The 27420-nt window shown below is 36.2% G+C and overlaps 1 protein-coding gene and 1 long non-coding RNA gene across 4 annotated transcripts; one reads left to right on the top strand and one right to left on the bottom strand.

Annotated features, from left to right (window-relative positions):
* The first annotated feature begins 449 nt into the window (after positions 1 to 449).
* Positions 450 to 16801, top strand: LOC109190992. Its single transcript, XR_002055847.1, has 3 exons — positions 450 to 665; positions 7763 to 7767; positions 16792 to 16801. It is a non-coding gene; the product is annotated as an uncharacterized LOC109190992 (long non-coding RNA).
* On the bottom strand, positions 12204 to 27016 carry LOC109190989 (protein NRT1/ PTR FAMILY 1.2-like). 3 transcript variants are annotated; one of them, XM_019341595.1, is made up of 5 exons: positions 26916 to 27016; positions 15979 to 16051; positions 15294 to 15511; positions 13846 to 14384; positions 12204 to 13279 (listed from the first exon to the last, which is right to left on the bottom strand). In XM_019341595.1, exons 1-5 carry the CDS (start codon positions 26943 to 26945, stop codon positions 12403 to 12405), a joined length of 1737 nt encoding a protein of 578 aa, XP_019197140.1. In that variant the 5' UTR covers positions 26946 to 27016; the 3' UTR covers positions 12204 to 12402. The 3 variants fall into 3 exon arrangements, with proteins under 3 accessions (XP_019197140.1, XP_019197141.1, XP_019197139.1); XM_019341596.1 differs by lacking the exon at positions 15979 to 16051 and having other exon boundaries at positions 26831 to 27012; XM_019341594.1 differs by lacking the exon at positions 26916 to 27016 and having other exon boundaries at positions 15979 to 16129.
* Positions 27017 to 27420: the final 404 nt, after the last annotated feature.

Here is a 27420-nt window from a genome sequence, read left to right as displayed (position 1 = left end):
CTCATACTCTCAGTTGATCGTGATCACTGTAAGATTATTTTCTTGAAAACCAAGGATGGAGCAACCTTTAATACAATTACTTTAAAAAAAAAAAAAAAAAAAAAAAAAAAAAAAAAAAAAAAAAACTAAAGTAAAAGCATAAAAAGTTATTAAAATGACATGATTTGATAAATTGTACAAATTAACTTTCTCAACACATATCCCAAGACCAACAGTCCATGAGACCATTGCATCCACTTACATTCTTGAACATACCTTTTAAAAATCTAAACTAAACCATAATTCTAATTAATTTAGTTGAGGTTAATTAGAAGAATTTTACATCTCCCTTCAGTCATAGTAGACTAGTAGTGTATCTTTATTAATAGCTTAGTAACAAGTAAGTTTTGGCCTTCCTGTTCCTTTTCTAATTGGTTAAAATATATGTATAGAGTAAACACATCTAAACTATCTGAATTGATTTTCTCAATTTGTCTTATGTCACACTTAAATACCAAGTAAAATTAATCTAATGTGGTCTCTTTTTGTTTCTGGAACTTAGCACTCTCTTCTTAGTTACTAATCTTGTACACATCTGAACTCTATTTAAGCTCATCTTAACAGAGCAGTCTAAAATCCAATCAAATGAGGAGAGTTGTGGCAGATCACATTTCTATGAAATGAATGTGGGTGTTTATATAATTAATTCAAATGGCAATCTTTCTAACCAATAGTTGATAAAATACACTCACACTGTAGCTAGACTACTGTCATTAGCTAAGAACCACAATTTTTCTACTGAACTAATCAATAATAACCATTCATTAACTAAAGAAGTAAAGAACTCATCATCCATATTATAGAAAAGGATTCCCTACTCATTCATTCAGTCTGCAATCCTAAATGTTGAGCTTCATCAAACAAAAATGCCAAAAACAAACACAGATGAGATGCTAATGCTCCAATGGCAGTTTATAGTTTCTCTCAGGAGCTTGAGCAAACCAATGGCAGTTTATAGTTTCTCATACCTTAAAACAAAAATATATTATTAAAAATTGGAAAAAAAAAAAAACGAACCTGTAGGGCGGTGGCTGGGGCGTATGCGGTGATGGTGGCTCTGGCGTCGCAGGGGAGCGACGAAGCAGATCGACGGTGGAGATGGTGTTGGCGAGTGCAGATTGACGAAGCTGTGGCGTCAGGAGCAGTGGCGTCGCGGTGGTGGATGTGGTGGTGGGTGCGGTGTGCGTCTGATCTGAACTGAAGGATGCGGCGGGGCGGTGCGGTGCGGTGGGTGCGTCTCGTCTGATCTGAACTGTGAAGTCTAGGCGGAATATATAAAAAGAATTCTTCTTATTTTGAGTTAATTCCAGCCATGATTCTCCCACTATTGTGATTTTTCAAAATTGATCCTCAATTTTTAATTTGGACGAAAAAGACACTTGACTTTTTAAAACGTTCCACCAAAGATCCTTCCATCCAATATCAGTTTGTTGGCCGTTAATTTAAGAGATAAATCTGTCTATTCAGTATGTTGGCCAATCACCTTAGCTTACACAGCTTCGCCGTCCTCTTCCACTGCCAAGCGTGTCACCACCTCCTGCCGCTACGCCCGCACAACCCAGTCACCACCCTCACCACCTTCCTCGTCATCTCGTGCATGACAAGTAGCTTTCAGTTCAGAATTCTGATTTACGTTAAAGCCAAATCCCAGAATTCACGTACCCTGCACCAGAAAATGAATGCATAGTATACAGTAGCACAACTTTGCAATGATTTATAGGAGAAAAGGAGAAAAAGATAGAATCTTGGGAAGGTTTTGAGAAATGGGTATTTTGGGTTTGTGTGGAATCTTGATATTTGGGGTTTTGGTTGGTGGGAAAGGGTACCCAGAGGAGGATCTGGTTGATTTAATTTTCTTGTTGGCTTTATTTCTCCCTTCATTTCAATGAAAATTATCATAGAAATAATAGGACAAATTTTATTTTATTTTTTGAGTTCGGATGGTGTGATGAATGTGAAGGATTCACTTTAATGAAAGCTGTACACTATTATCTTTTTATACTGTAATAAAACTAAGTAATATTTTGTTTTATATTTGAATGGTGACATAATTAGATTTCTGAGTTTAAAGGAAGAATGGTGTAAAGTGAATGGCTCCTTTTTGTTTGTCCAGGCCCAGGCTGCTCTTCACCAATCGTTATATCCTACACCACGGCGCATATAGCACTGTGCGCCGCGCGCCTCCCAAAACGACGTCGTTTTGGGGTAGTGTTGGGAGGCGCGGTAGGAAGTTGCTGAGATTATGTGTATTTGTTCACAACGTTATGTGTATTTGTTCACAACGTTATGTGTATTGGTTCATACAGTTATGTGTATTTTTTATACAATTATGTACATTCTTTTTATACAATTATGTACATCCGAATCAGAAAATTTGTGTGTATTATGTTAAGAGTTGATGTGTATTATGTTAAAAGTTTATGTTTATTATGTATTATGTTAGATTATGTGTATTATCTTTTAAAAAGAGTATGTATATTTTGTTATATAATTATGTACATTCATGTATAACATTATGTGTATTCTAGTATAACATTATGTACATTCTTGAACAGCGGGTTTTTTTTTAAAGAAAAAACTACTGCCATTCACTGGGGCGGGAAATTTCAAAAAAAAAATAATTAAAACGACGTCGTTTTGCATCTGGGCGCATAATGCAACGCGCGCTGTGGTGTAGGATATAAATTGCCGCTCTTCACTTGGTGGAGGAGCATTCACTGAGCTGGCCTAAGAGGTTAGCGAAGTTGAGGGATGGATTCGCTAACCATCCAATTGCAGTGGTGATGAAAATTTTGATCTGTTATCCCAAGATGTTGATCGGTTTGCTGCCATTCTTTCCCGTGTTGCAAACAAGTCCAGTCCGCCGGAAATCCCCAACCACCGCTTCTCCGACATAATTGAGTCCAAGGTCGCTTCCGCCGGAGAGTGTTAGAACAGGACGGCGAGGGAGGATGATGTTCAGCTGGTAAGTTTGAAATATATAGATCATCAAAACATGACAAAGTTGGCTACTATCCAGAGGAAGGGGAGAGGCTAAATATGCAGATTTTACAAACTCTCTTTTGGTAAAACGAGGCGATCTTGGCCTTCCACGAGCTTTGCAGATCAAATCACATCTCCAGTTTTAATCTGAGAAAGAATTTCTCTTCCAGTAGTGGTATATCAACATGCCAACCAGAAAAAATAATAATTATGATTGCCAGTGTCGAGGCCAGACTATTAAGACGGTGAATTATACTCGTATACTACGACAACACTAACACGGGAGGAGAAAGTAGAGTAAATTAGTAGGTGAAATGACTACTTTACCCCTCAAACTAACCTACACTTAACCTTCAACTAACGGAAGGACTAATATTGAAAAGATTTCAAAAGTCAAGTGTCTAAATTGTCCAAATTAAAAGTCAGGGACTAATTGTGAAAAATCAACATAGTTGGAAGACCATTGTTGGAATTAACTCTTCTTATTTTTTAGAAATACTTTCCGCCACTATTTCAAACCAAAAGTGGCGGGTTTTTTTTTTTTTTTGAAAACCAAACTTTCAAAAAACTTTATAATAATAATAATAATAATAATAATAATAATAATAATAATAATAAAAAAGCAATACAAAAAGGAATCGAGAAAATCCAACAACGGGAATCAATGTCCGAACGAGTCGCCTTAACTAACGTATGAGCAAGATCAGTGACGGTTTTATTTGTACTAGTAGGTACGAACTAAAGATTATAAATATTGAAATTATTTTATGAAAATAAATAAATTTCATGTGTACAGTTTTATGATACGTAAACTTTATTCATTTATAAAGTTTTTTTATGTAATAAATATGTTGATTAGTTATGATTAGTTATGATAATTATATATATGTGTTGTGTGGTGTGTGTGTGAAATTCAATTAAAAATTGAGACTTCATTTGGCTAATTAGTTAAAATACTAATAAACATGTGGTGTGTGTGAAATTCAATTAAAAATTGAGATTTCATTTGTTGCATGAGTTGCATTTAGAGCATTTTGAGAAGTATAGTTTTTGTTGTTGCTTAAGAGTTGACATAATAGTATGATCTTGCTTGTTGAGTTTCGGTTATCTCTTATTTATCAGTTTGAGTTTGAGTATTGCATAATGAGCTATGTTTGGAGATATCTGTTTATAGCATGAGTATGTGTTAAAGTTGAGTAATTGAGAAAAAACATGTTTATATGAAGTATAGGTTGCAAGCATATAGAGATGTTTAAGAGTATGTATTGAGATTGTTGATTTAGTGTTGTAAGATATTATATTCATACTTGAGACTACTTGTGAATGCCAAATGTTTTTCAAATCTATATCTACAGTATTTTACAGGGTTGAGTGGCTTTATACTTAACATTAATTTGCTAACGGGTTTATTTTCCTACTTGTTTTTTAACCCCTTTCAGGTGGGCCCTGTGTGTGAGAGCGCACGTGGTAGTTTAATACGTAGATTGGGGTGATAGTTACTAGTTTAGTCTCTACCTTAGTTAAACTATTATTTAGTTATTGTTAGACCGATCTTTTGTGGTGCGTGGACATCGGGGTTTGTTTTCCCAAGTTTATGATGTTTGTAGAGCTTGACTCTAGTTAGTTAACCGATTTTGTAGCTTGTGCAGTCACCGTGAGTGGTGATTGTGGCGGTGACACCCTTGGTTGATTAATTGAATGGTTTTTAGTTATCTAAACCTTGTTTATTTATTTTGTTTAAGTTTACTTATTTGGGATTTAGATTCTAGAAAAATTGGGTGTTACAAGCGCCTTTTACACCCACACTTGAAGCATACTTTGCTGCTGAGCCAGAGTTATGTTTGTATGAATGTGCTTGTTCTCGACGAGTTGGATCATTTTTATTTCAATTTCGGGAGTTATTGTCAACCTCTTCCTCAACCCCTCTTGGCGTTGCATGTCTAAGCAACATTGTGTGCTTCGGGCATTTGTGCAGAGCTAGTTGGGCATGCATTATGGTTTTAGAAACATCCTTCTTACATAACGTAAGTTGGGACACAATTTTGTGTAAAGCAGAATTATAATCAGTTACTGACTTAAAATCTTGAAAGCACAAGTTAAGTCAGTCAACTTGTGTCTAAGGAAAGACTAGTGATATTTGTTGCTCAAAACGGTCCTTCATGGATTTTCATAAAACATAGGAGTCCTTTTTTAGTAAGAATATTAGGGCTTTAGCTTTTAGGGCTGCATCGCTCGTGGATTTCTTAATGATCATTTATTCAAGTTGCGTAGATAGATAAACCTCAACATTAATAGTCCATGTTAAATAATTACTCCCGTTGAAACCAAGTTCGGTGAATTCACATTTGATGATAGCAGCCTCATCTAGATTTTCTAAAAAAATCTATATAATACTAAAACTGACTAAAAACGATAACCCACCTCTAAATGATAGCCTATAGTCCGCATAATCAAAGACTATTTATGCTTAATAGGACTTAATAGGCATATAAGATCATATTAAACAAATAAATTGCACAATAATATCAATTTAATGTATGGGTATATTCAAGAATAAAATTCAAATAATGATTTGAATAATACGGTAATCACAATTATTGAATAAAACATATCCAAATGCCATAAATATATCAAATAGGTTCGTAAAAAAAATTAAAGCCCATAATTCTTTTGAAAGGAATAAGTTCAGATTTAAGGTCAAAATTCATAACCCACAAAAATTACTTTACTTTGTTTTTTTTTGAATGCTACTAGCCCAAAATAAATCTCTATCTCTATCTCTATATATATTAAAGTAAAATTGTTAGCACAAAAATTTTCTCCAATTAGATGTATGATTGTGGTAAAAATGAGTGATGGTGAGTGTCTGGGTGTGAAATATCGTCCTCAGGGGATTTGGGGATATGACACGCAATATGCAATCACAATAAACTAGGGCACTAGCATAAGAAAATCAACAAGAAGCTAAGCAAACTACAAGTTTAAGAAAATGATAAGACTAGCACATATACACAAAGATAAACACAAAATAAAGAAATAGGACTCAAGCTAAGGAGCATTATTATCTAGATGCTTTAACAACCTAAGGGATTAGGGGGAACAAGTAACCAAGGAATCAAGCGAGAATGCACGTAGGTATCCTAGTCTACGAACCATTCTCGTGATTAATAAACAAGGATTAGAACAAGGAATTGCCCCACTCTCGTGGTGAATCAATTCCAAGTCCATCAAGCACACAAAGCATCTAAAGCCCCCAATTTCCCCTATTTTCGTAAGAAGAAATCGGATATATGCAAGGGGTAGCTTGGATTCATCACCCAACTCTCGTTGAGGCAAGGAATCCTCCAAAAACAAGCTAATGAATGTGTACATCAAATATTAACAAGATATAAATACAAAACCTTCATAAACACATGAACCCTAGGTTGGAGTTCTTCCCCTTTTTTACAATAATCACAAATCAAGCATCAAGATAGATAATACAACCCTAACTCAAGTCCATAAACTAACTACTCATGATTAAATAGCATAAAGAACACAAAAGCATAAGTAACAAACATAAATCTTGCAAAAGAAAGAGAATAAAGGAAGGAAAGCTTCTCTATTGAAAATGGATGGTGGAATCTTGAAATGTTGGAATCCAAGCTTCAAATCCAAGATTACAAGCTTCAAAGTGTTAAGAAACATAAATCTAAGCCTATTATAACCTAAAAATATGAAGGAGAATGAAAGAGAGTGTCTAGGGTTCTAACAAGAGTCAAAACCAAATAGAAATGACCAAAAATCGTGCTTTAAAAAAATGCAGAGAACAGTGACACGGCCAGGGACATGGCCATGTCCCTTGCCGTGTCCAAAATGGCAGTAGCTACTGGAATGCACAGAAATTACACGGCCACTGACACGGCCGTGCATTTGATCGTGTCTTTTGGCCTTCAAAATATCAGAATTTGGAACTATGGTCTTCATGAAAGTTGTAGCTCTTCGAGTCTTCTTTGCAATGGCGCAAGAATAACTTCCTTTGGACATTCCTAGGCCGAGATATGTTCCAAAAACCAAACAGTGGACAGTTTTGGATTGTAAGTTTGGAACTTCAACTTCAAGGACAATTTTGAACCGTTTGGCTTCCTTTTTAGGCTTTGATTTCTGAATATGAGTTGTAGCTCTTTGAGTCTTCTTTCCAATGGGACAAGAATCACGTAATTTGGATATTTCTAGACTGAGATATGGCCCGAAAACAGAACAGTGGCCAATCCATGCGAGAATTTCAGCTTGTTGACACTTGTTCCACTTTTGCCTTGGTTTAATTGTCCATATGATCAACACCATTGAAAACATCACTCTTTGGCTCCTTTGGAAGTGTTGCATCCATCTCCTTAGCTTCACATTGGCCCCACTTGACTCCAAATGCATCCAACATGATCTAAAATCCTTCATTTCTACTCAAAGATAATGAATTGTGCATAATGGATCAAATGAGCAAAATAAAGATAATTTTGAACAACATTGTGACACTTCATAAGCAAAATAAAACTAAATATGGGATAGACATGTGGTATAAATATGAACAATTATGCACTTATCAATGTATATAATGCCTTTATTTAAAAAAAATTATTCATTATAAAAAAAATTAAAAAGAGATATAATTTCATTAGTAATATTATCTTTATTTTCTACAAGCTTGTTTTGCATTGTTGGCCGAATGGCATCTTGGTAGCATTGATAGACTAACATTGATTAGTTTTAGTAGGCTAGCAATCCTTGTGTAGGCCTAGCTTGGTGGAAGGACTTAGCTTTGGGTCTCTTAAGCCGAATGGCCTTTTGTTTACTTGTTTATAAACTTGGTCACTTTTGGGCCAAGCAACATTGTAGGGCATTTTTGCCCCTTTACTTGTTAAGGATATACAATGGTTAGTTTGTTTAAAAAAAAAAAAAAAACAATAATGGTTGAACTAAATGAGTATTGAGCAAAACATCTAAAGGACTGGTACCGTTGATTCATTCATTGATCTTGTATATATGTGCATTCATTAAATATATTAGAAACCTTTGCAACAAAAATACTTTGTTACTATTTAAAAAAAGTTTTGTAACCATTATAATGAATCTCATATATTACATTGTATTCATATACTATGAATTACATATTTAAATAAACAAATTAAACATTAAATTACTTATGTTGAACTTCTCATATATAATCTTGCATTTATATACTTTCAAATATTTATTTAATTATAAACATTACCTAGAAAAAATGACCGTCAAATTTTTAAATCAAATGAATAGTTCAGATTGTTCAGATTTTAATTTTTCCTTGATATTTCCTAATTTATCCTTAATTATATTTTTTTGAAAGCCGAAAGCTTCGGATTGCATTAAATCAAAGAAGAGTCAACAAATGGTGGAGGAACATCCCTCCAGACAGAACGTACTGTGGCCACACCTGCGTGCTTAGCTAGAGCATGAGCTACCAAATTGGTATCTCTGCGAACAAAACCAACTACACAATCTGACATCAAACTAACCAAACGTAAACATGAATCTAAAACAACACCAAAATAAGTACGAAAAGAATTTGCATCATGAAAACTTGAAACAAGAACCGCGCAATTTGAGTAAAGCCTGATATTCAAGTAGTCGTGTTCCCTTAGCCACGAAAGTGCCACGTACAGCCATAATTTCGGCTAGAAGAGGGTCAAAGGGCACAAGAGGGGCCCATTTGCTGCCACGATGAAGATGTCATCCAAGCTTCGAATAACTTTTCCATTAAGTACCGTTAATTCACCGTTAGTCTAATTCTAATATTAAAGTCTAATATAGAATTATAACTACAACATTAATCTAATTCTAATATTAAAGTCTTAATAGAACTCTAACCACAAATCCTACCGCCGGAATCTCCTCAAACAATATTAGTATATATTTAATATTTTATGCTTTAATTTTTATTTGTTCTCCCTTATGTCCCGTATTTGGTTTCAACCATACCCATACAATTATTTTATTGACAATTATAATCAATCTTAACTATATTATCTTGCATTTCTAAACTTAGAATTACCAATTTAAATACGCAAAATCAACATTCAATTATCTATGCATGAACAATTCTAATATAATCATGTCTTGATATACTTTAAAATACTTATTTAAGAAAAACATTGGGCATTATCTCAATCGCGCAATGCGCGTAAAAAACTAGTTTCATAATACAAGACATAAATTCATAAAATAAGACACAATATGTTTTGTGTTATACAACTACTAATCAATTTCAGGTACAGAATCCTTACGCTTAATGTACAGAATTGCATAACATGATTTACAAAAACACATAACACGATATACATACACATGCTTTACAGTTAAAAAAAAAAAAAAAAAAAAAAAAAACTGTTGTAGCACGAATTGAACAACAAACGATTGCCGTTAAAATTAAAGTTCAAAACGACGTCGTATAGGATTGGGGTCCACGGTATAACGATTGCGAGAGACTAACTCAAGGGCCACCTTCCCGGGCCTGAAGACGGGCTCCAGGGCGAAATTAGCCAGCCAGGGGCTAACCCCGGGTGCATTTGCCCTTGCCGGTAATTTAAATCGTGCACCGGGGCACGCATTGCATTGTGCGCCCTGATGCAAAACGGCGTCGTTTCACATAACTGTATAAAAAAATACACATAATTGTATAAACAAATACACATAATTGTATAAATAAACACACATAACTGTATAAAAAAATACACATAATTGTATAAACAAATATACATAATTGTATAAACAAATACACATAATCACGTCAACTCCCTACCGCGCCTCCCAAAACGACGTCGTTTTGGGAAGCGCGGGGCGCACAGTGCTACGCGCGCTGTAGTGGCCCATTTTTGGGTTAATCTCAGTATCTCCATCAGGCATCTTAGTGGTTATTGATGATGATGGAATATTTGGTCTCATCAAAAGTTTATTAAACTATTTTGTATTAACTGAATTTTTTTAGATAAGGGATATTTAAAATTTTTTTAATACTCTAATTTATGATGCAAAAATTATTGAGTTAGTGCTTTCTTGTTTAAAAAATGTTTCCACATTCAAAAGTTCTGAAGGGCAATAGCAGCAATGTTTTTGCCCTAACCAGGGGCGGAGTTACAATGGGGGCAGTGGGGGCAGCTGCCCCCACTCCCCCCACCTTCACCCCATATATAACATTGTATCTATATTTGTATATATAGTACAAGTTATAGTATAAATAGAAGAAAACATAAAATATTAACAAGAGTTGAGGCAGATCAAGTGGCAAGGAATGTGTGTTATATAATGAGTGGTCGGGTTCAAAACCCTCTTATGGTTATAGCGTAGACTTTCACTATTTTTATTAATAGTTGCTTGTTCTTCACTTTTTTGGCTTCACTATTATTAATAGTGAGCCAGTTTTAAAAATTACTATTTTTATTAATAGTTGCTTGTTCTTCACTTTTATGGCTTCACTATTATTAATAGTGAGCCAGTTTTTAAAATTACTTTAGGGGGGTGTATTCAATCATAACTTTCATAGAGTTTTAAAGACTTTTATGAACTTTAAAAGTTTGGAGGTATTCAATTCAAACTTTTAGAGAGTCTTTAAAAGTCAGACGGTATTCAATCAAGATTTTTAAAGAGTCTTTAAAAGTCCTGTGGTATTCGATTAAGACTTTTAGAGAGTCTTTAAAAGTCATGTGGTATTCAAAAAGTTATAAACTTTTGTAGACTTTTTAATTTTAGAACTTTTGTAGACTTTCGTAGACTTTTCATTCTCAAATATAAATAGTTGAAATCCAACCATCAACCCCAAGATTTTAAATTTTTCTTTCTAACAATTTTGAATGTTTTCTCTCTATTTAAACTCTATTTTTTCTTCCTATTTTAACTTTATAAACCTATCTAATTTTAATAAAATAATTTTTTTCTTCATTATCATATATTTTCCTCATACCTAAACTCTACATATTTTTCTCTCTCCTAAACTTTACAATCTTACTCTGAAAATTTGAAATAATATTAGTTTTACTTCATTATTGCTTGTTTATATTGATTTTTTTATATGAATTTTTTTATCCCTAACTTTCTCTAATTCTCCCTAAATACATGAACAAAGCAAATTTTTCATTATCAAATTTTATTCATAATATTCATATAAATACTTATATATATATATTTTGATTTTTATTCTTTTTATGTTTATATTTGAAACATATATTTTTCATTTATTTTTAACAACAGGTTACTACGAATAGCGAACTACTGTTTGCAATAACAATTTGGAGTTGTAAACAGTAGCACCTTGTTGTTGTTCGCAGTCTCAAATTGCTATTGCAAATAATAGTTCTTTGTGTGATGCCTATCAATATATCAAGTATAATTATATATATATATATATATATATATATATATATATATATATATATATATATATATATATATATATTAATATTATATTTTTATTTTTTTTATTTTATGCAACTTGTAATTATATTTTTAAATATTTTATTTTATCAATTCTTTTATTATAAATTTTATTGTTCAATACTATGGATAAAAATTAAAAATAATAATGCTAAGAATGTTGATATGGGTGAAGAACTATATAATAAGAAGAATTTTATGATATATTATAAATGTTTTGTAAGAAAAAATTATAAATGATAAGAATCAAATTCATTAAAAGTTTGTAAGGATGTATACAATTTAGAATTTCAATGACTTTTGTAGACTTTTTAAAATAAGAAAGTTGATAAAAGTCTATGAATGTTTTTTATATAGACTTTTATAGAGTCTTATAAAGGTTTAAAAAGTTTTGAACGACTCTATGAAAGTCAATCAAAGTTTATTAAAATCTATCAGTTTAAAAGTCTTTAAAACTCTACAAAAGTCATGATTGAATACACCCCCTTAGATTTTTACACACATACAAATTATTATATCAAATTAATTATATTTCATATTTTGTTATAAATATTTTTATAATGTTTTGATGTGTTTTATTTTTTGTCTATATCCAACAATATTTATGGATAACTTCTTAACTGTTTTATTTTATTTTTCAAATTATCTTTTTGTTGTAATGTTACGCCCTCACTAAACAAAAATTCTGGCTCCGCCCCTGGCCCTAACTCAAGTAAAATAGAATTTGGAAGTTAAGTTGAAACTACAATATATCATCATCTTATTATAATGCTCAATATGATAGTGCAGTGCACTTAGTCTATAGGCTGCTACTACAACTAAATAAACTACAAACTAACAAAAATTTACTTATCCATTATGCCTAGGCATATACATGTCAATCTTATATGTAATGATTTACAGGGGATATGAAGGCTTTAACTTGCTTGATACAGTACTAGTTTAGGACTCCCCCTCTACTTCCACAACCGCGTTTAGGTCATTCTCTTCCCGGCAGGGGCCATAAGCCCGGCTACAAAAGAAGAAAAGCAACATATTAGCCATGCTTAACCCGGCAAGAATCCAATTATAGTAGTCATAGTGACCCTTGTTTATGTTGCTGGATATCCAGCTCCCACTTTCGCCTCCTTCAGTCATGTCATTGATAGCACTCATCAGAAAGCTGGCCGCTACGCTCCCTGCAGCGAACCCCAGCCCGAGAAGATTGGACGCTATGCTCGCCATGCTCTGGGGGAACTCTGATACGAAGAACTCGTTTTGGGCAACTGCATTAATGGCCTCTGCAATGCCTACAAGCAACAAGTGTGGCACTAGCCACAATACCGACATCTCGATTATACCATCTGGGTCCTCCGAGTATCCCTCCTTATTTGCGAGGCTCCGCCTAACCGTCTCCACAATGGCTGCCACCACGACGGATAGGAAAGATACAAAGATCCCACATCCCATTCTTGTCTTGGTACTGAAACGAGCCGGCTTTCCCATGATTCTTGAAGCAATGGGTATAATAGCTCGTTCGTATGACACAAGCCAAATTACTATAGAAACGAATGCGAAAATTCCCAAGGAGCCTACTGGAATTTCAAAGCTTGAGCCTATTATATGGCGATCCACAGTGGTGGCTTGAAGGGTGTCAAAAGAACCTTGGCTGATATTTATGCTCATTATAACACCAGTAACCCATATTGGGATAACCTTTAGGATTGCTTTCAGCTCCTCTACTTGATCTACTGTACAAAGACTCCATGGATCTGCTGCTTTTCCATCTGAGTTCAGATCTTGATGGGGATCTTGTATGATGCAAGCTTTATTAAGAAACCTATATATAATCAATAATTTAAATGTAAGGGTACCGTGTGTTTGGTTCAAATATTGGACCCAGAATGGTAATTAATGAGAATTGGTAATGGTAAAGGTAAAGGATAGAGTTTTTTACACTTTTGGTCCCACGAGTATTCTGTCACTAACAATATTGATTTACTACTTTCAAAATTTGCATAATTGGTTTATGATAATTTCATTTTCTTAGCATAAATGGTCCATTTTTCACCGGAAAAAATTATAGCAAGGTAAAACTGTCATTTCCTTTTCTAATGACCAAAATAAATAATAAAAAAAAAAAATTGTCCAGAAAAGCCATTACAAAGTGGTCATTAATGGAATAGTGGTGATAAAAGGAAAAGACGGTTTTACCCTTGCTATATAGGGGAAATATTTTTTCCCGGTGAAAAATGGACTGGGATTTCACAACCGGAAGGACCATATATATACACCTAAGAAAATGATACTTGGATTCTGCAAGTTTTGAAAGTAGTGGATCAACATTGTTAGTGAAACAATACTCGTGAGACTAAAAGTGTCAAAAAATTGATAAAATGATCTTACCTCAGTGTTTCACTTGGGAGACGTAACATGGTACCTTCTTGATGGTATGCTATACCTCCACCATTGGCAAATGAAAGCACAATACTTCTCTTTCTATAAGAAGCTACAATCACTTGAATTAACCCTGTGATTAAGCTTCCTTTGGGCTTTGGTTTCACATAAAAAGGGGAACCCAGAAAGATTAAAACAGCAGCAAAGAGCATAAGCAGAAGAAGAACTCCAAAGCCGATTTCCCACCCCATGTTCTCTTGGATATAAACCAGACAAGTCATGGCAACGAGGCCAGACACTAAGGTAATAGCATAGTACCACCCAAAGTATCTCTCCATTTTCACACCCTCATTCTTTAACTGATCAACGCCAAACGCCAACGAAGAAGATTTTACCCCTCCAGAACCAATTGACACGAGAATAAAAGAGGTAAATAGAAGAAAAAGTTGGAGCGCTGTTGCAGAACTGCAAGTATTGTTGTTCGAAACCAAGCAGGGAGGGGGCCTTGCTTGCGGTATAACAGTTGTTAGCCAAAAGAGAAATATTCCCTACAAAATAATGAAAATATGTGTTTCATCATCCAAGACACTTTAGTTCTATGCATGCAAAGAGTCTTTTCTATACCGCGGTTGTAAAAAACCGCTGCTAAAACCTTCACGACACACTATTTAGACACGGTTGGGGAACCGTCCGGAAACGCAGTAGTGGCGGTTTGTAACCGCCCCTAAACATTAAAAAAAAAAACCGCCCCTAAATGCTATATTTGGTGTAGTGTCTACTAGTGGCATTACGATTATATTGAAGAAAATTTAAGCACTAAAAGGGAAAATAAGAATGAGATGCATAAAAGCTGACCATTGTTTGGTTGCAGAAAACATTTTCCATATTAGTGTTTGGTTACATTTTAAAAAATTATATTGGTGTGTTTGGTTCATTTTCAAAAAATATGAACAAAATTGTATAATTAAAAATTGGAAAAAAAAAATCAGTGTTTTTTTAAAAAATAAAATAAAAAAGGAGAGAGACCCTATGTGCTTCTGATATTCTGCCAACAAATATATGTACAAAAGTTCATTAGCTGTAATGACAATGACTTTGCCCCTAAAATTTATCCCTTGATGTTTACAATAGACCAACATAGCTTTCATCACCTCTCCTTAAGTAGAACAAAAACTCATTACCAGGACTTCAGAAAAGTAAAATCAGAGCTTATATCTTATTTTCAAAATAATGTCCTTTTCTTGTTTACAGAAGTGTAAATGATTGAAAATAGTCAAAGTGTCAATAAATAAGCAATAAATGTACATAATTATCAGCACCCACCCTAGTGAAATTAGTAAAGCTAGCAAGAAACTGTAAGAAGTAAGAACATATAAAACCACAATAACTAGCTGTGAAAATTATGCTAAATTATGCAGTCCAGAAACTATATATAAGAATTAACTGTAAACTTTTACCACAAGGCTAATAACAGATCCCATGGTAATTATTTGAAACCGGCCCACAAATGAATCTGCCATAAAAGCTCCGATAACAGGGGTGATATTAGAAGATGCACTCCACCAATACAGTACATTGGATCCACTAGCCATATCCATTTGATACTCCCTCATCAGATACAGAATCATGTTGGGAGCTAACCCACTAGTCACCATAATCGTCAATGCCAAATTTCCTATCCATGATCACCCCATACAAAATTACAGTAAGATAAAAACCAGCTCTAGATTCATTATTGCTACCAAAATTATTATACACTACTGAAAATTATAGAACTTCCGACCACCTGAAAGTGGTCGGAAATAGCAATAAAGATTTTTCAGGGTACCAAAAGTGGTCGGAACAAATCTTGAGACCACTTTCAGGTGGTCGGAAATTTCATAATATCCAGCCGTGATACACAACTCCATGTTCAAATTAACAAGCTAAGTGAACCGGCGGTACATACCCAATTCTTGATTAAAGAAAAACACTGAATTTTACAAATCAACAAAAACTATCTACCTTATGATCAAGCGCTTATCACTTACGCAAAAACAGTTCACACGGACACACAAATACAAGCACGAACGCATACATATGTATGAAGTGATGAGAGGTATTTAGAAAGAAAAGAGCTAAGGAGAGGAAAAATTGTATTACCAGCAATGAAGGGCAGAGTTCTTAAGCCACCACCCTGAGGTTGAGGAGCGGAAGTTTCCAAGAGAGGCTGCTGCTCACCGGCTATCGTCTCCCCCTTTTCGTCTGCGAAATTTTCCATTGCAAACCTTCTAAAATCCACTCGATCTTCAAGAAGAAGAAGAAGAAGACAGTGGTGGAACTCTGGGAGTAGAAACGGTGATTATTTATCTTTTATGTGCACGTGTGCAGTGGCAGTGGCATGAGCCCGTATGAACGTAAAACATGCAATGAATTTTAGGAAAGAAATTAAATGACAAAAGTAGCACCACACCAACCATTGCCCAAGCGCCCAACGACTTAACAGGGGCCCAGATGATGGAAGCTAAAATTAGTTAAAATATTCAAAGTGTGGGCCCCTGTTACAAGGAGAATGTAGAGGTATGTATATATGGCAAATTATTTTGTGGACCAGGTTCACCTTGTAAGGTGGATCAATGTCTAAAATTTTTATGGTTGCAGTAGGCGCTAGGCGCTAGTCGGGCGTCCGGACAGCGCCTAGCGCCTAGGCGGTCTAAGCGGCGCTAGGCGGGCGCCAAAAAAACAGTGGTAGACTTGCAGTTTGACAATTTTAATGAGGTTGTTTTCAACATTTAATCAAATAACACATCCAAATAAATGAATTAATGATAATTCATAAGTCATAACATCAAAACAATGGTTTTCAAAAAAAAAAAAAAAACATTAAAACAATATTAAAAATTAAAAATACTCAAATATGAAATACTCAAATACTTCAATCATCCAAAGATTCAAAGTATCAAACTAGTCTACGAGTGTATATATGTCATATTATATATATGTATGCGCGCGCGCACACACATATATAATAAAAAAAAAAAAAATAGACCGAGCCGATCAGGTTAACTCGACCGAAATGGACTAGTTAACTTGACTAACTTAGACGCTAGGCGGCCAAATCGGCTGAGTTAGGCGCTAGGCGGACGCCTAGGCGGCCGATAATCTAGGCGAGCGCCTAGGGGGGAAATCGCCACGGTCTAGAGGCGCCTAGCGCCTAGGCGGGCGCCTAGGGGGGAAATCGCCACGGTCTAGAGGCACCTAGCGCCTAGGCGGGCGCTTAGACCGATTTTTACAACCCTGAAAATTTCACAATTTATATATTGAATATTCAATATTTACATATGAAAAGAAATCCATTATGGAGCTTATGTGTTAAAATTGGCACAACCCCAAGCCAAAAGATCCAAATGACTCCTACAAAAGTACAAAACTATTGAGGAGCATATGTGAGAGAAAATGAAGTCGTCGCTTACTTGCTATGCTTGTGGAGGATCTCACTTTCGTTATCAATGCGATGGTTACCCCTATTGCAAGACACAGGGACGGAGCCAGGATTATGTGATGCGGGGACCAATCACGATTCAAGAGTGAACAATTAAATACATTAATATTCATTTAACATATACCAAAATAGATTATTGCATTACAAATGTACTAAAATTTAGAATGTCTCCTTCCGATCAACTCTGGACAACATAATTCTAACACAGGAAGTCGTCCACAGCATGGAGAAGAAGAAAGGCAAGAAAAGCTTCATGATTCTTAAGTTGGATATTCACAAAGCTTATGATAGCCTGGACTGGGATTTCTTGGAGTCAACTCTTGTCAAAATGAATTTCCCCAGGTTATTTATCTCGCTCGAGCTATCCTCTCTAAAAGATTGCTTCATCGCGATCAATTGGAATGGGCAAACTACCGCCTTTTAGTGCTGGTCGGGGAGTGAGACAAGGGGATCCTCTTGCCCCTTACCTTTTTATTCTAGTCATGGAAGTCCTTTCTTGGGCCATTCAGGAGGAAGTTAGGAAAGGAAACTGGAGGCCGTTTAAAGTAGCGCTAGGTGGGACAGAAATCTCTCACCTTTTCTTCGTTGACGATCTCATTCTCTTTGGAGAAGCCTCGGAACAGCAACTCCGGGTAATACTCGGGGTAGTAGAGGTCTTTTCCAAACAATAAGGTTTGTCAATTAATCTTAATAAATCTCTTATCTATTGCTCTCCTAACACAAGTGGCAGGATCAAACGGCAGCTAGGGGAGGTGGCAGGGATCCCAGTGACCGACAATATGGGTAAGTATTTGGGTATTCCGGTGCTCCACAACAGAGTCTCTAGACATACTTTCGGGTACGTGCTCGAAAAGATGAAAAAGAAACTTGCGGGGTGGAAACGGGATTCCCTCAGCCTGGCAGGCCGCAGAATTCTTACTCAGTCAGCTCTTGCGACCATTCCAGCCTACACCATGCAAGCGCTCGCTCTTCCCAAGAGTACCTGCGATGACATCGACAAAATCTGTCGCAACTTTTTGTGGGGCGATTCACAAGATAAGAAGAAAATACATTTGGTAAATTGGGATGAAGTGTGTCAACCACGAGTGTTTGGTGGTCTCGGGCTTATGAAAGCTTCCCACTTCAACGAAGCTCTTCTCGCGAAGCTTGCCTGGCAGATGAGCACAAAGTCGGATAAAATCTGGATAAAATTTATGAAAGACAAGTATGTCAAAAATGGTAACTTCCTTACTGTCACACCTCCAACTAATGGATCCTGGGCATGGAGAAGTATAATGAAAGGAAGGTCCTCTATCATTGACAACGCAATCTGAGAGGTTGGCGATGGGCTTTCGATCAACTTGTGGGAAGATTGGTGGGTGGGGGCAAAGCCTCTAAAACACCTGAATAATATAATTGTTCCCGATCACCTCGACAATTGCTCGGTCAGTGATTTCATGTTACACAATAGAACCTGGGACATCCCGAAGTTACAGGAAATTTTGCCAGACGAAGTGGTGGACTCCATCCGCGCGGTGTTGATCCCGAGTAATAACCAAACCAGAGACTCCATAGGATGGCCTAAGGGCAACGGTGGTAAGTTTACTGTAAAATCGGTTTATAACTGTATTGCAGGGTTCGAAGACATCGACGAAGATTGGAGTTGGATGTGGAAGCTGGACTGCTGTGAGAAGATCAAAACTTTCTTATGGCTAATTCTAAAAGGCAAACTACTCACAAACGCGGAAAGGCTTAGAAGACACTTAGCGGATTCGGCCATGTGCCCTTGCTGCGAGAACGGCGAAGAAACTCTACGTCATTTGCTTTGGGACTGCAACACGGCTCAAGTTTTGTGGAAGCTATCAGCGACACCAACACTCTTTGGATTTCCGATCTACTGGTCGGTTGAGGAGTGGATTAAAACAAATTGCACTATCACCACGGACAAGAACTGGCCAAACAGATTCGCTCTCACTCTCTGGGCTAGATGGAAAGCGAGAAACGACTGGGTGTTTAACAAGTCCAGAGTGTCACCTCTGACTTCTGCCTCGTGGGTAGCTACCCAACTCAATGAAACGCAAAGTCTTTTGAGGGCAGGTAACATTCACAGCGCAAGCTCGAAGTGGGTGACATGGTCACCCCCAGGGCACGGATGGCGGAAGCTTAACACCGATGGAGCTGCAAAACAAACATCGGGAATGGCCTCGGCCGGGGGGCTTGTTCGAGATGAAACAGGAAATTTGGTCTGGGGTTTCACAGCGAAGCTTGGAAGGACTAATAGCTTCATGGCAGAGTTGTGGGGCCTAAGGGAGAGTTTACGACTCTGTCGTGAAAAAGGGGTTGCACGGGTTATTGTTGAAATGGATTCAAAGAGCGTGATTGACCTCATGAACGGAGAGAAGGAAGAAGACCGGGTTTATGGCTCTCTTCCTACGGAATGCATGGAAATGGCCTCCAAGTTCGAAGACATCATCTTCACGCATGTTTACAGAGAAGGGAATACTTGCGCCGACTTTCTAGCCAATCTTGGTCAAGAGAAAGATTGGGGCACCTGGGTGTTCAATGAAGCTATGGAGGGCTTGATACCTCTTCTTGCCAGAGATGCAGGGGAGCTTTCAATCGTAGAATACGTTAGTTTTGAGGCCTAGCCTCTCTTTCCTCACCAAAAAAAAAATAATAAAAAATTAGAATGTCTCTCTTGCATATCACGAAATTCATCTATAATTGAATTTATATTAAATTGTTTTTGCAATTTTCTTTTCAATGTACACTAACAAACAATCATTAAGAAATTGATCATCCATCTTGTTGAGATGTTGAATCTTCAGAATTCATTCTTTTAAAAAAAGTATCAATTTTTTGTGTCTTTTTCATTATAACTCAATCTTCCTATATTCACAATTAATCATAATGTTAATATTTTGGTAAGTCAATTAAACATTTAAACTAACCAAGTCAATTAAACATTTAAAATAATAAGTAATGACATAAGAATATAATATAACATAATTAACCGTTTAATCTTCCTATATTCACAATTAATCATAATGTTAATATTTTAATAAGTCAATTAATAATTTAAAGAGTTAATACCCAAAATCGTCCTCGACTATAGTGGTTTTTCTCAATTTCGTCCTAAACGACTTTGGTAACCTAATATCGTCCCAGACTTTTGTGTTTCGCCCAATTTAGTCCTCCATTTGTTATTCCGTCAAATTGGTGTTAAATTAAGGGACAATTCAGTAATGTCAATATTGATCTCTCTTTACTTTCAACTTGTGAAGTGCGAAATTCCTCTTTCTTGTACAAATTACACCCAGAATTACTCCCGGACTTGCAAATCAAATTTTATATTCGCAGTTTTAGGAGTAATTCTGGGAGTAATTCGTAAAAAAAAAAAAAGGGATTTCGCAGTTCACATGCCTATGAGTAAAGAGATGCTAATATTAAAATTACTGAATTGTCTATTTATTTAACACCAAATAGACAGAATAACAAATGAGGGACTAAATTGAGCAAAATCACAAAAGTCTAGGACTAAATTGAGCGAAACACAAAAGTCTAGGACGATATTAGGTCACCAAAGTCGTTTAGGACGAAATTGAGAAAAACCACTATAGTCGAGGACGATTTTGGGTATTAACTCTAATTTAAACTAACCAAGTCAATTAAACATTTATTTTCAAAAAAAAATCAATTAAACATTTAAAATAATGAGTAATGACATAAAAATATAATATAACATAATTAACATAATATGCCACAAGACATAATTTTCCATAATCTATCAAATCTGATCTTCTAAAATCAAGAATATATTAGTGCATATAATATTCTTAAATCTTAATTAGTTAATTAAACTCAATTCCCTGTGTGACTGTGTTTCTCAACCTGTACTAGTTTTTGTTAGCCATTAATGGAAGAAAACTAAAAGCATAAACTGAAGAAAATAAATTTTAAATATTTATGAGAGTTAATTATAATACAAATTTACAATGTAATTATTCAATGCTTTAAATAAAAATGAAAAAATTACCAAAATAATTATTAAATGAGAATGGAGGATTGAAGAAGATGAAAACCTACAGCCCTGCAGGAATGAAAACTTGTTCTGGGAAGAATAAAATATGTAAAAATTTGTATGGGGTTTCAACTTTAAAAAAAGAAGTATTTATTGCCTTTTTTCTCAAAAAAAAAAAAAAAGTATATATTTCTTTATTGGAACTTGAGATTTGGGAGACTTGACAGCCGGCAGGGGTAAATGTTTTGGGGGGCCAAAAATTATATATATTATAATCAATGTTGCAAAAAACGTTAGGCGCCCCCTAGGCGCCGCCGATTTTTTTTTTTTTTATAATTTTTTTTTTTAATTTTTTTAATTAAAAAAAAAATTTAATTAAAAATTTTCAAAATTTAGTACTAAAATAAGGTTTTCATAGTTATTTCATAGAAACTATTTACAAAAGTGGTTGTAAAATTGTTCAAAAGATGTATAAACCATCTAAATATATAAAAAACTAAAATTAAGAGCTAAAGTTATGCCTTCCGAAACTTTTCCAACATTAAAAAAAAAAAAAAAAAAAAAAAAAAAAAAAAAAAAAAAATCGCCGACCGGCCGGTTAGGTGGCCGGCCGCGGAGATGGCCGATTTTGGCCTTCTTCGCGGCGGCGCAATGGCGCCTAGCGCCTAGGCGCCGATTAGGCGCGATTTTTGCAACATTGATTATAATACTATAAAAAAAATGGTGAGGGGGCCTGCATCCATAACATACCTCTGCCCCTGGCAAGACATGTAAGGGAGACTTTATTGTGAGTACGAGGATGAACCCCATCTGAATCATAGAAGTAAACAAAGAGGTAATGACAAACCTCTAGGCAAGTATGGATTGAGTGAATATACTGGGGCCTTGGCTAGGTATTATGGAGTTAACATTGCACTCTTAGATGAAAACATTGAAGTGACACCAAGGGCCTTGTAGGAGGTGATTGTAGGAGGTGAATGAAGGGAAAGAGGAGAGTAGCCAAGAAACCCTCGTGCTTGAAGAAATTCTAATTCATGAGTTGAAAAATAAAAAAGGGGTAGAAGAGGGAAGTGAAAGTAGTGATAAAATCGAGGTGGCAGGGACAATGAGATACCAATTAAGTGATTACCCCTTCGAGTCTTGTGATAATGATTCTCTTGATTCTTGTGATGATTTCCTTGATTGTGAGGATTTTGATATTTCTACTTGTGGGGGTGATGAGGAGATTGTTGATTGTATTGATGAGGGTGCTATGGAAATTCTTGATGTTGTCACTTTTGGAAACAATGTTGGTGATGAGAGAGTAGATGCTTGTGTTGAAAATGTTGTTACTTTGATTGGTGAAGATGTGGAAAATGGCGGAGTTGAAAATGAATATGTTGAAAAAGAGAGTGTTGTAGAAGAAAATATCATTAAAAAAGAAGAGAGTGTGAAAAAGAAATTGAGAACAATGTGGTGTTTGTTGATATGGAAATTTGTTTGAGAAAAATGATGAGGGGGAACAAGGAAGGAAATACTTTTTTTTTTTTAACAGGAAAGGAAAGAAATACTTGAAAGAGAGAGTGAAAAAAATGAGAGAAAAGAAGAAGAGATGAAGAATGAGAACATCGATGCCATATTCCTTGGGCCTTTTCTTGGCAACATTCTTGAAGGACATGTGCATTCTTTTTGCTTGAAAGAATTCAAGAATGCCCGACATTTAGGGGCATATCTCAAGAGCAAAGTGGACGGGACGCATGGCATGATCCCGATTCTTGTGTGCTTCGATGCATGATAGTAAGTTAGGTCTAGCTAAGGATCCTAAATGTTGCGCTTCTTGGGAAGCAACCTAAGGAAAATTTTAAAAAAAATGCTGAATTTTTTTTTGTTCATTCCCTTTAATTTTGTCTTTGTTTTGTTATTTTGTATATTGTTCTTGAGCTAACATTGTAGGGAAAGTCACTAAGGAGCTGAAATGTTCAAAGTGGGAAAGAAATTCAAAAAATTTTGAAAAATGCAAAAATCTATGGCACGCACGCCCCCCGTACGGGGGTCATACGCCCGAGCCACGTTCGTGGAAAAATACGTGGTAGCTCTCTAAAGTTTCACCACGCTATTGTCACGATCGTGGGACCTCTCAGATGTTTTACCACGATGCCCACCACAATCGTGGCAATGGGAGTTCTACTGATGAGCTGATCACGAAACTGGACATTGTACACACGTACGGGGTTGTATGCGGCCCATAATAAAAACGCCAAACAGAAGCAGTTCGGGCAGTATATTTTTTCACTGCTTTCACCACTCAAAAACATTCCCACAATTCGTAAAAAAATCTTGTGAACGATCAAGGTATGCCCCCGTACATCGTTCTTATGTTGGGAGCATTTAAAGGGAAAGGCTTTTTGTAGCTTACCCAAGTTGTCCCACATTTGTTAAATAACATCTTTTTTCCCTACTTATATATTCCAAGACTTTTAAGGTGGTTTGAAGTGTTATGAGAAGGGAAAAGAAGTAAACCACGCGCACGCTGTCGCGCGCCCGGCTCGAGTTGTGGTGGGGTTAACGTTTTGCTACCAAAACTATTTTCTCACCCTATTTTTGTGGATCATCTTGTGACCTTGTCCGCACAACTCAATGAATGAGTGTGCAGAGTTGGTTCTTTGCTAGTTTTTAGCCCTACAATAGTGGATGGTGAGAGGTGGGCTGTTACAATACACTAACTATATAAACCTGCTGCCTTGGTTCTGTTTTCCTCGCCAAAACCGTGCCAAAACCATACTGCCATCAACCTGCTTACGTTTATATTGCCTGCGAGTGAAACAGGGAGCAAGCTTGTTTGTTCTGTTGTGCCTGTCGAGTTTAATACACGATACAAAACCTTTACACTTTTTCGTTACAAACCAGCCACGCCCAAAACCCCACAGTGTTGCTTTTCATAACAGTTAAAAGCATTTATCACCAAGTCGAGTAAAAAAATGGCGGAAATAGCAAACACTGTGTCTGATGTTACTCCAGTTCAACCACTCATTGGTGGTTTAAACTACAAGAGATGGGCTGCAAAAATGATCATACTCCTGGAATCGAAGGATGTGGATTACGTTCTTTTTGAAGATCCTGCGAAGTTTAACGTGGCTGCTACACAGCCTGCTTTGTAGACCACGATTTCATCTGCTTCAACAGACCCGAAGTCTACAGATGCATCCAAGGACCCAAAGTCATCATCAGCATCTGAGGCAATTCGCATCAAATACGAGAAAGATAACAAGACTGCTCGTACAACCATTCTCCAACATGTAAGTGACGCGTTGTTTGACATGTTTTCTGAATACAAATCTGCAAAAGTAATTTGGGATTTAATGATTGAGAAATATGGTGCTGATGATGTAGGGAGACGCAAATATGTTGTGGGTCGTTGGTTACACTTTAAAATGGTGGACACCAAACCTGTAATCGAACAGGTACACGAGTTTGAGAATCTGGTCGGTGACATGAAAGCAGAAGGTGGAATAGTTAATGAAGTTGTCCTATGTGACTCCTTGATTGACAAATTGCCCGACTCATGGGTGGACTTCAAGAACAAAATGAAACATGACCGAAGGAACTACACACTACAACAGCTGATAAATAGCGTGAATATCAAGGAAGAAAATCGCCTGGTTCAAAGGTCTGTTATTCTTACTAACAATGTTAAAGCTAATATTGTTGAAACTAACTCTGGCTTTGACAAGTCAAAATCTGGTGACAATTCTAGAAACCAAAAGAAAAATTATAAGAATAACAGTTCCAATCGCGTTAAGAGCGGGAAAATTCAAAAAAAGGGGAAAAATACTAGTGAATGTTATGTATGTGGAAAACGAGGCCACCGTGCTGCCTAGTGCTATCACCACAAAGGGGCCACGAGTCAGAATGGTCAGAAGCCAAACAACGAGAGGCCGAAGAACCAAGCTAACCTCACGGAGAACACGGAGGATGCTGACTTAGTAGCTGCAGTAATAACTGAGGCCAACATGGTAGAAAATCCAGACGAATGGGTTGTGGACACTGGAGCTTCACGACACTTTTGCTACAACAAAGCTTTATTCAAAACTTTTGAGCCTATCACTGGTGGAGAACAAGTCTTCATGGGGAACTCCAGCGTTTCCGAGGTAAGTGGTAGAGGAAAAGTAGAATTACTGCTTTGTTCTAGAAAACATTTATTGTTGCAAAATGTGTTTTATGTCCCTTCCCTTCGAAGAAACCTGATTTTCGGAGGCCTTCTAAATAAGGCTGGAATTAAGATGGTTTTTTAGTCTGACCGTCTGACTCGTTGTGAGAAGTTCATTGGGAAGGGATATCTGCGTGAAGGTCTTTTTGTACTAGATGTCTCTATAGTTAAAAATCTCTCTGATGTATCTGGATCTTCTCTGACTGCTCGTGATAATAAGAATGCTTCTTCTGCTTATATTACTGTATCAGTTAATGTTTGGCATGCTAGATTAGGACATATTGGTACAAAATGTTTAAACAGACTGAAAAACGTGAATATGCTACCAAACTTATCTAATGATACATGTGAACAATGTGAAACATGCGCTGAGGCAAAATTTGCTAGAACATCTTTTTCAATTGTAAAACATCGTACTTCAACTTTGCTAGAATTGATTCACACTGATTTAGCAGACTTTAAGACCACTGAAAGTCGAGGTGGTAAGCGTTACTATATAACGTTTATTGATGATTTCTCCTGATATACAAAATTCATGGTGGGGAATTGTTGGGAGCATTTAAAGGGAAAGGCTTTTTGTAGCTTACCAAGTTGTCCCACATTGGTTAAATAACCTCTTCTTTCCCTACTTATATATTCCAAGACTTTTAAGATGGTTTGAAGTGTTATGAGAAGGGAAAGGAGGTAAACCATGCGCGTGCTGCCGCCGCCCGCCCGACGCGGTGGGGTCAACGTTTCTCACCCTATATTGCCTGCGAGTGAAACAGGGAGCAAGTCGATTAAATGCTTTTAAGGTAGTGTTTAATACATGATACTATCCTTTTTCGTTACAAACCAGCCACGCCCAGAACCCCACAGTGTTGCTTTTCATAACATCCTACACCACCCAACAAGAAAAATCAAAGCTTTTAACACATCCAAATCATCCATATAAGTTGCACTCCACCAATACAGTACATTGGATCCACTAGCCATATCCATTAACCCACTAGTCACCATATTCGTCAATGCCAAGTTTCCTATCCATGATCAGAGCATACAAAACCAACAAAATAACAGTTAGATAAAAACCAGCTTTAGATTCATTATTGCTACCAAAATTATATTATTATACCACCCGACACTGAATGCTAGACTTGGATTTAAGTCCTTTACCGGTCTCCGCCCAACCACCTGGTGCTAGACTTGGCATTTTCCGACCTCCGCCCAACACTATCCCGGTTTAGACGGACACAGAAATATATACAAGCACAAACGCATACATATGTATGAAGTGATGAGGGCTATTTAGAAAGAAAAGAGCTAAGGAGAGGAATAATTGTATTACCAGCAATGAAGGGCAGAGTTGTTAAGCCACCACCCTGAGGCTAAGGAGCGGAAGTTTCCACGAGAGGCTGCTGCTCACCAGCCATCTCCCCCTTTTCGTCTGAGAAATTTTCCATGGAAACAGTGACACAAATTCCTCACTTTCTAAAATCGACTCGATCTTCAAAATTAGAAGAAGAGGAGAGTGGTGGAATTGTGAGACTATAAACAATGATTTTTTTTTTAATGCTATTGACTCTATTAATTACATTGTAGTATGATTAGTTTTATTTTTTTTTTAGTATGTGCACTTGCAACGACATGAGGCGTATAAACATAAATAAAATATGCAATGGATTTTAGGAAGGATATGACAATAATACCACCGCACCAGTCGTTGCCCAAGTGCCCAACTACTAACAGGGGCCCACATAATCGAAGCTAAAATTCAGTTAAAAAAGGGAAAGTGAGGGTCACTATGACAAACTCAAAGTAGAGGCATATATAATGGGGAGTATTATTACTCATACTAATTCGCAAATTATTATGTACTACTGTGTGAATCATTAAAAAAAAAAAAAAAATCCACATTTAGTCCTAGTATTATTATAG

Source organism: Ipomoea nil, unplaced genomic scaffold (assembly GCF_001879475.1).
Source record: "Ipomoea nil cultivar Tokyo-kokei standard unplaced genomic scaffold, Asagao_1.1 scaffold1596, whole genome shotgun sequence".
Classification (NCBI taxonomy): domain Eukaryota; kingdom Viridiplantae; phylum Streptophyta; class Magnoliopsida; order Solanales; family Convolvulaceae; genus Ipomoea; species Ipomoea nil.
This window is presented reverse-complemented; position numbering and strand designations above follow the sequence as displayed.